At 46.5% G+C, this 10,000-nt stretch overlaps 1 protein-coding gene across 11 annotated transcripts in view; it reads right to left on the reverse strand.

Annotated features, from left to right (window-relative positions):
• Rgl (Ral guanine nucleotide dissociation stimulator-like) overlaps positions 1 to 10,000 on the reverse strand; it is a 123,597-nt gene that overhangs the window by 57,872 nt on the left and 55,725 nt on the right. The window contains exon 1 of one of the 11 annotated variants that reach the window (XM_043001143.2): positions 8,799 to 8,957. The exons of the other annotated variants lie outside the window; for them this stretch is intronic. Within the exon in view, the coding sequence (XP_042857077.2) occupies positions 8,799 to 8,942 (144 nt within the window). The 5' untranslated portion in view covers positions 8,943 to 8,957. Of the gene's footprint in view, positions 1 to 8,798; positions 8,958 to 10,000 lie in introns of those variants that run through there. 11 annotated transcript variants of the gene reach the window in all.

Genomic DNA, 10,000 nt, shown 5'->3' on the forward strand with positions numbered 1-10,000 from the left:
TCAGACAAAATCACCGAACATATTTACGTAATTTGCTTGCATAATCGACTCTAAACATAGGAAATGATATTGCACACGTATGGCAATATTGCACAACCCCAAACTATACCCTCAACGATATTCACGACATACCTAAGACGACAACGCAACGCACCGTCGCACCCTTCTCGACTTATACATCCGCACACCGAGTCCCTTTCGGAAGTTGCCCACATGCATGTTTCAACACAAGACGACCACCGCCTTGCAAGACCACCACTTCACTCGAGACCAGACCTCAGCCACCGCCAACGACGACTAGCTCAAACCATTCCCAGTGCGACGCGACACGACGTAAGATCGCTCCAGCCCAGACGGAACACACGCACATCTTTCTACTTTCTCGCCGCCGCCAACGCTCCGTGCGAGGGTGTTTATTCCCGATTTCCGAGAAGAGACGAATAAAAAAAAAAACTTTCTTGTCGCAAAGTGTGATTAGCATTCTGTTGCAGACAGGGCTGCAAGTCGCTCTCTCAGACCGACCATCTGCAGGACATAAAGCTGATCGTTCTCCTATCACAACGGGTCCTCCTGCACTTAGAGCTTATGAGAGCTTTATTTAGGTCTTGTTCAGTTTATTTTTATTCGCCTTTTACCTCTGTATTAAAATTATCATCACCATTATCATCAGCAATGGTGAGTTTGTTGATGGATGATGATTCTGGATGATGATAATGATGCCGATGATAAAAAAGACTGATCATCATAATTGCAAATAATCTCATAACAATAATGGCAAATGACTGAAAACAATCACATAATAATGCTAATGGCAAAAACAGAAATGACAACAATAAAAACAACAATCTCAACAACGATGCAGGCAATATCGTGCTAACAGCGGTGGTGGAAAAGATAATGGCAACTTCATTAAATAAAGTAATAGCCACAATAACGGCGCCAGAGACGAAGACCAACGTAGCAATAATAAAAACTACTCTGCTTCTCCTCCAAATCCACTGCAAGTCATCTCGTCTTAATTTCCACCACAGGCTGGCAGTCAGACAAGTGCCTATTACCCGATTCTGTCGACTGCATCATACATGACCGAAACACCGGGCGGCCTAAGACGCGCTTGCAATTGCAGATACAACGTAACATTTACCTTTCCCTTTCTCTGTTCCATATGCAACAGAAGCCCAATAGACTGGTTTTTCTTCTTCTTCTTCTTCTCCTTCTTCCTCTTCTTCTTCTTCTTCCTTATTTTGGCTTCCTTTACCTTATCCTTATAATTTTCCTATTCAACTTATTTTATTTTGCCCCCCTCTCTCCCCCGAATTTTATACATTCCCATCTTATGCTTTTCGTCTCTTTACTCTTCGTTTACATATTCCCCTTTCTGTTCTTCTTCCTCGTATTCTATTTTTTTTTCCCTTCCATCTCTATCGCCCTATCCCCATCATCCCTTCCTTCCTGCCTTTTTTCCTGCCTCCATCCGATCTTCCTTCCTTCCTTCCTTCCTCCTTCACTTCCTTCCGTCCATTCTTCATTCCTTTTCCTTCCTTCCTCCCGTCCTTTCTTTCCTTCCCACCCGTTCTCCCTTCCTTTCCACAAAATAAAAACAAGAAAAGATCGAAGGATATAGGGGAGAGGGGGAGGAAAATATGGTGTGTGTGGGGGGAGGAAGGGGAGGAGGGAGGAGGAGCCGAAGTTGCGTCAGACGGGACACGCACTTTTCACTTTTAACTCGGAATGTGAAGCGGACACTCGGGAGGCCCTTACGTCTGCCACGAACTTTCTCCCGCAAGGTTTCAAGGTCCACGTTTCATCAGTCTTGGAGTGAGGTGGAATTGCGTGTGGACGTGAGATGCTTAGTTTTCGCTCTCTCTCTCTCTCTCTCTTTCTCGCATAAGCAACCTCATTTTGAAATTTCTAGATACCTTGCGAGGGTAAACAAGATTGAGTGCGGTCGTTTTTGCAGTATTTCTCCCCCCCCTCTCTCTCTCTCTCTCTCTCTCTCTTTCAGTCTCTCTCTCCCTCTTTCCGTCTCTCTCTCTCTCTCTCTCTTTCAGTCTCTCTCTCTCTCTTTCCGTCTCTCTCTCTCTCTCTCTCTCTCTCTGTCTCTGTCTCTGTCTCTGTCTCTGTCTCTGTCTCTGTCTCTGTCTCTGTCTCTGTCTCTGTCTCTTTCTGTCTCTGTCTGTCTCTGTCTCTGTCTCTGTCTCTCTCTCTCTCTCTCTCTCTCTCTCTCTCTCTCTCCCTCTCTCTCTCCCTCTCCCTCTCCCTCTCTCTTTCTCTCTCTCTCTCTCTGTATCATAAATAACATCCTGCTGCTGATTAAATTTGCTCTACAACTAAAACAAGCCTCTCGACGGCTGACAAAGCAGCCTGTAAGTCACAAAAAATAAGACCATCAAGGAAAAACATTTGAACGTATAAATATACTCTACAAAGGTCCTACACCCTATTAAATGAAATAGGTATCCCATTAAGAAACAACTTAACGATGAGAAAGTGTCAAGAGAAGCATATTCATATACAAGAACACCTACAACTTTCTCTCGCAATCGGCCTCTCGCTACGGCTTGACGGCAACCTCTTCCTGCCACACACTCCTCGTTCCTTCCAGACGTATTTTCTGGGCGCAGTCTGTCTCTGTCTCTCTGTCTGTCTTATTTCTATAACATTCCTAAAACCTTTGCTAAACTTACCATCGTTTTGCCCATTGCACAACTCTGGATATTCTTTGAAGGTCACTTTTTTCTGTTCGACAGCACTTGTTTTTCACTCTCTCTCGTCTTTCGCCTATCGCAAAGTAAAATATACATTTCCAAAGAGAAAACTCAACAACACATGATTAACTATGTTTGGCAATGGTATATGAGCAAAGGAGATGAATGGATAACCACCGAATAACTCGTTAGTTAATCTCTACTGCACAAAAGTTATGTACATTATGTGAATACAATAAAAACAAGCTATTAAGAACAGGGCGCAGCCTAGAAGCCGGCAATAAAAGACAACAAATCGAGGGAACAGCACAAAGGACACACACACGAGAGTTACGCGAGGCTCTTGCGATGCGCGGCACAAGGAAGCTAAGATGGGAAGAGACGCTGATAGTGCAGGCGCAGCGAAGGCGGGGCTTAAGTTAACGCAGCAAAGGGTACTCTCATATGATATACGTCCCACACACACACACTACATTGATCCACTATATAATAGTAATATCAACTAGGAAATTCACTATCAATTATACGACATGGGGTTTACACACGAGGAGGCGATCCTTCAAACCACTGCTCCGCACTCACCCGGTGCAGCACCTTACACCGACATGCAATAAGGAAAAGAAGACAAAAGTGAAGAAATAAAACCTCTGCTTTCGCGATCCTCCGCTTCCCTTCGTCGCCCGACCGCTGAGCCCTTCGCACCCGCAGTGCAAAGCCCGACACGGCGCACACAAATAGGATAGCAAAGAGGGTAATGAGCAAAGCCAATCAGAATACCTGTCTGCTTATCTAACGATGTGTACCCATCATTAAACGGCACAATCTTCGTATTAAATTCATCAATCATTCTCCGGATCCAAACAGGGGCGACCCAGCCCAGACATGGGCAAGACACAAGGCATGAGTCACACGAGTTCAGGCGTCTATTCAGGTTTTGCAGAGCAGACAAAAAAAGGAATAAATGAAAATAAACTAGATAAAACAAAAAGTTATATAAAATGCGTACACATCGAATCGCATATTATGCACACCAGCCAGGTGTACGTGCGCCCGCTCACACATACATCTGCGGCCCTCAGGAAACACACGACGCAGGAGAAAGCCTACCATATGTACGAAGAAAGTCTCTTTGGAGGAGGAGGGGGGGAGGAGGAGGAGGGGGAGGAAGAGGAGGGGAGGAGGAGGAGGGGGAGGAAGAGGAGGAGGGGGAGGAAGAGGAGGAGGGCGAAAGGGAGGGGAAAGAGGAGAAGGATGAGGAGAAGAAAAATAGGGAAGAGGAGAAAAAGATATAAAAGGAAGAAATGAAGTAGACAAATTGTTAAAGCAACTGAGAAAAAAAAAAGAATAACAAAAAGATAAAGCCAGACAATAGAATCAGAAAAAGCTAGATACCGGCGTCGGAGATGCTCACCCGGGCCGTAGTTGCCGAGAGGAGACCGCAAACGCCTAGTCATGCATGCACGGCGATGCGTGTACGGGCTGGCCTACAAGCCGCCGTGATTGGTTCGGTCACGCATGCCACTCTAAGTACCGCTACCGTTACACTGCGGGTCAATCGGCCCAGCGCTCCCGAGAGGAGACTGGTGGTAAGGAAAGAAAGATAAATAAAAGCTATGTCTCGGGAAAACTAAAGAAAAAGAAAACCAATCTGGTGAAGTTATCGAAGTTATCGAAACTAAATAACCCAGCTGCCTCTAAAACCGCCTATTCGGCTTCTGCATTCCGTGATAGATCTCTTTTCCGTCTCAACGCCTCCAAAGAGATGCGAGAAAGTCGTCCCACATCTAAAGCTACGAATATTCACGGAAGAACGACAAAAAAAGAAGACACGAGGTGATAAATCACCGCCAAGGTCCTCCCGCGCAAAACGGCGGCCGCATGTAAGCTGGGGTCTATGCGCCTCCGCCCTCGGCTCTCTGCCTCAAGGTGCTTCATGCTTTATGCTCCTTCCTGTTGGCAAAACAAGGGGGCGAGAGCCGGTCACAAAGGGCGCCTCTAACATGTGTGGCCTTTGCTATAAGTGTGTAAAAACAAGGTGGGGAGAGAGAGAGAGAGAGAGAGAGAGAGAGAGAGAGAGAGAGAGAGAGAGAGAGAGAGAGAGAGAGAGAGAGAGAGAGAGAGAGAGAGAGAGAGAGAGAGAGAGAGAGAGAGAGAGAGAGAGAGAGAAGAGAGGGAGGGAGGAGAGGAGAGGGGGAAAGGAGAGAGAGAGAGAGAGAGAGAGAGAGAGAGAGAGAGAGAGAGAGAGAGAGAGAGAGAGAGAGAGAGGAAGAGAGAGAGAGAGAGAGAGAGAGAGAGAGAGAGAGAGAGAGAGAGAGAGAGAGAGAGAGAGAGAAAGATGGAGAGAGCGAGAGAAAGAGAGGAGCAAGGTACCGAGTAAAAAATCAAAGCACGAACCACACGTGTGCTTGTGATATCCATCACACTCAGTGAGGAGCGAATCAAGGAAAAGGAACAATATATACACACAAAGAAATATGTACATACACATACACACACACACACACACACACACACACACACACACACACACACACACACACACACACACACATACACACACACACACACACACATACACACAGACACGCAGACACGCCTACACACATTCTCAATACAAAACAAACCCACTTTCTCATCGCACGTGCCAGCATGAAGGAATGTAACGATTGCGCGGACACAGGATGAGGCACAAAAACATACCGATGGAAACATGAGGTGAGACATGTGGTATAAAGATATATCGATAAATATATTGGGATAGATGGATGGATGGACGGACAGGTAAAGAGATAGAGATAGAGATAGAGATAGAGATAGAGATAGAGATAGATAGAGAGAGACTTTTTGACTTTGACGAGAGAGAGAGAGAGAGAGAGAGAGAGAGAGAGAGAGAGAGAGAAGGGGGGGAGGCAGACTCCATGCACGTCGCCGCGATTAAGAATCCACTCGAATCCGCGCGAATCCCACTTAATCCACGAGAAGCTGCGCGAGCGTCATATATCACGGTCGAGATAAGAAAAACGGCGAATGAACGCGCCAACGTTCCCCGGCATTGAACATTTGAACAATGGCAGTGTGGTGTGGGAGCTCACGAGGCAAGGGAGCTCGCGTGTGCTTCCTTCACGTCAAAAAAGCGAGACGAAGGTGAAGGATTGGGGGGGGGTGATAGTGGTGGTGGTGGTGGTGGTGATGATGATGATGATGATGATGATGATGATGATGATGATAACGATGATGAAGATGGTGGTGAAGATTATCATAACAATGACTAATTTTGTAATCACTACCGTAAACAATACTACCATTACCATCATATCCTCAATCATAATAATCTAATGACCCTTATCAGTTACTACCACCACCATCGCACACTAATCCTGCCATCCCCTATAACAAATCGTATGACATCACAATTACAATACGCTATCGCGTATAAATACTTCCAAAAACACACACATGAGTCACACATTAATGTAATCGCCAACATCAGGAAATCAGTTGCAATCAACACGCCAGTCCATTAACGGTCTCGACACAGGTCTCACCACCACACAGGGTATTCTGAGTGACAAGGACAAGAGCTATTAATGGCCGAAGTGTAAGCCATCCCCATTTCTTCCTAATAATGGCCACTGCAACCGGCGCCCCTGCAACAACCAAAGACAAGCGACTGTGAGGTTGTTATTGTATTTTCTTTTCTTCTGTTGAAAACAGGATGGATTTTGTGATTACGAGAAGGGGAGGAAGAGGGAGAGGGAGAGGAGGGCAACACACACAAACACACCCATCCACACACACACACACACACACACACACACACACACACACACACACACACACACACACACACACACACACACACACACACACACACAAGTCGAATTTCTAGGAAGTTTAGGAAAGTGCCCCTACAAAAACGAAGGTAGGAATATCAACATTAGAGAAAAACGGCAAGGGCGCCACCAACCCCCCGCTGAGAGGAGCCAGCTAAAGTAAGCAAAAGATGCAATTTTTACCTTCCCTCTCCCTCCTACTGGTGACCCCCATGAACCCCAGTGCCACCTTGGGAGCGGCTATCATGGCACTTCCTTCGGTACCCCCCGTCCCCTCTCCACATCCCCTCATCCCTCCCCTAACTCTGACATGTTCCGCTGCCACCTGCATAAACAGTGCACGGGGAAATCGTGCCTTTGGTCGTACCCGCGACATATTTTTTTTTGTCAAACTGACCCCCCCTTCCATACACCCGCCTCGACCCCCCTTCCCCTCTTATCCACCCACTCGCCACCCACACCTGCTGACGTTCGCCTCGCTCCAGCTTGCGTCATTCCCCTCGCATCATCGTCAATCCATCCCGGCGTCACGACGTCAGCCATGCCGAATACCGACGGCTCCTGTTTATTTGCTCCGTCACTCCCCGGAGGACGCGGCCGCGCCACTTCAGGCTCCGCTGGTGCCGCCTAATCATCGCCAAGGCACTCGCGAAGCTTGGCCGACCACGAGCACTCGCTGCCACCGGTCCTCTGCTCCCGAGCTGTTTGTAGACGATCCCGAAATTATCGTAATTAGGATATTTGCCACATTTCCCCGGTTTTTGCTCCCTCAAAAGGCTTTGCAATTTTGACGTGCATCAGGCAACCTGTCGCGCTTGAGTAAACTCTCGAATGAAGAATATCTAAGCGCTTCTGCAAATATTCCCAAAGTGAAATTCGCAATCTATGCTCCCGATAAATGTGACAAAACAGAGCAGCTTCACAAACCAAAAACCAAAACAACTTGGCTTTCCACACAGAGAAAAAGAAGAAGAAAAGAATAAGTTCACGGCACCCCCATCCACTCTCCCTTGATCCACCTAAGCTCTCTTACCATAAACTTAATCCACGTCACAAAAAAAAAAGTTTTCATACTCCGCCACGGACTCCATAACCGACCTACTTCCCCTCCCCTTTATTCTCTTTCCTTTTTTCTTTTTTTCCGCGTCGGTTCTTGTCATATCGCAGCCGACACACCTTCAGCCTGCCCGCCCGTATCCACATATCCTGGGCGACTTCTTAGCGCTTCTTCTAAAAATTAACCGCATCATTTTTTTGTGAGTGTATTTCGGTTGCAAGAGGGTGTAGAGAGGAGAGCGATCATGGGGAAGGTGAGGAAGAAGAGGAAATGTGGGATGGTGGTGGTGGTGGTGTAGCGATAATGGTGTTGATTGATGGTGATGATGATTGATGATGATTGATGATGATGATGATTGATGATGATGATGTTGAGAATGATGGTGGTGGGTGATGATGATGATGATAATGATGATGATGTTGAGAATGATGGCGGTGGGTGATGATGATGATGATGATGATGATGATGATGATGATAATGATAATAATGATGATGATGATGATGATGATGATGATGATGGTGATGGTGATGGTAATGATGGTGATGGCGAGGAGAAGACGAAATCGATAAGGACGAGAAGGAGAATCAGAATGAAACAAAACCAAAAGACAGACTTTCGGAAATGTCGGACTATATGAGTAACAAATAAAAAAATCATATAATTACTTTCCACACCACGAACGAGCAAGATGCTGAATTAATTATATAAAGTTTTCCTGAAAGCCACTGTAGTCTCACACGTATACGACAGGCTCGGCACCTCACAGCACCCGATATATATCTATGTATATTCAAAATCTTCGTAAAACATCAAAATAAAGTAAAAACAAATAAAAATACAAGTAATGTCCGAAAGCAATGGTCCAAGTGGAAAACATGAATGAAAGCACAACAATCAATAACGATACTATCAAGCGATTTAAAGTAAATTCAACACATTCCTGTGGTCCACTTGAGGCATAAATTTATTTGTCTTTTTTAGCGTTCATACTTTGTGTTAAAGACATGAACAGGTCGAACCAGTATGATTTTTTCCGCAATAAAAAGCAGTCTCCGTTGAATGCAACAACACAAGCGAAACACAAGGCTACAGAACACGACAGCAAATCCACTAATCCCTACTCGGTGCCCGTTGCTTCTACGACACAAATGCCGATCTTGACTAAACAGATCATGCGGAAACACCAATCAGACTTTTACCTGATCGTCTGGTCCCTTGGCCGCCGATGGCTTAGGATCGTCTCTGAGCGCCAGGCGAGGGTCGCTGGCCAGGACACACCGACCCAGAGCCGAGGACACGGCCAAGCACATATTGGCTCTGAAATAGGTAGGACATGTCGCCATCGTCTTTCAGCAAAGAGGGACAGTTATTCATGTCATTGGGAGAAGGTGTCAGACTGAATGAAACTTCTTGTTGCGTTCATACACAACACGTATTCTCACTGCACAACTTTCACTTGCTCAAACGAACAATTGATCTTCCTCGCAACAAAGCACTTTCGAGTCCTTTCTCATTTTTCTCTCTCGGTGGCATTAATCTCGTGCGAACTGACAATACATCAACCATTGTCTGACCTCAGCAAGGGTACGCGGTCGATATCAGTCAGTCAAATCAATCTGACGATTCCTCACACAACAATATGCTTCCCACGACGTCCCAGACATTTCCACTTCCTGACAGTCGACTTCACAACTTAGTTTTCCGATCGGGCAACACAAACTCTCTATGCGAATGCTCGTGGGATCCGTAGTTCCCATCGCCGCGTGCTACAGGCTGGCTACCGCGCCTTCCCCTCTCGTCCCATATCACCTTCTGGCGCGTTCATGACGATAGCCTTGACCAACACCGCCGGCGCCAGCGCTACCGTCATGACTACCTCCGCTCGACTGGCCTCAGGTATGCCACATAACACGACGCGCCCGATAAACATCAGTCCGCCCCCGCCACCAACATCGGATGGAGTTTAACCTGTTTGCGCGATTTCAAGTCTTACACTCACCTTCTCCTCTCACCGTCGACCCCCTCCCGTCATGACCATTCCCTTACCTGGCCCTTTCAAATGGACCTGATTCCACGATGGACGCAAGAGAGCCACAGCCGGAGTGTAAGCGTGTGTGTGTGTATAAATTCTTGGGAGCGTCTCTCCAAGGAAATGCCTTAGCATGGTAGATCAATACTGGCCCACGCTGTTTTATCTCGTGTCAACGTTCTTGATCCAAGCTGGAGTTGTGATTGTTCTTGCCTCTTTGTACTTTTTTTATACATAAAGATGGACAGACATGGATAATTGTAAAAACGCGTAAAGACTACCAGTCAGCATATCAGTGTACCAAGATGACATTGAAGGGAATTTGCGGGGGGATCAATAGTGGCCCTCGACTGTGTATAGTAGAGTCCGCCA

The sequence above is a fragment of the Penaeus japonicus genome, unplaced genomic scaffold (assembly GCF_977035675.1).
Source record: "Penaeus japonicus unplaced genomic scaffold, GWHDUDI00000001_assembly GWHDUDI00000011, whole genome shotgun sequence".
Lineage (NCBI taxonomy): Eukaryota > Metazoa > Arthropoda > Malacostraca > Decapoda > Penaeidae > Penaeus > Penaeus japonicus.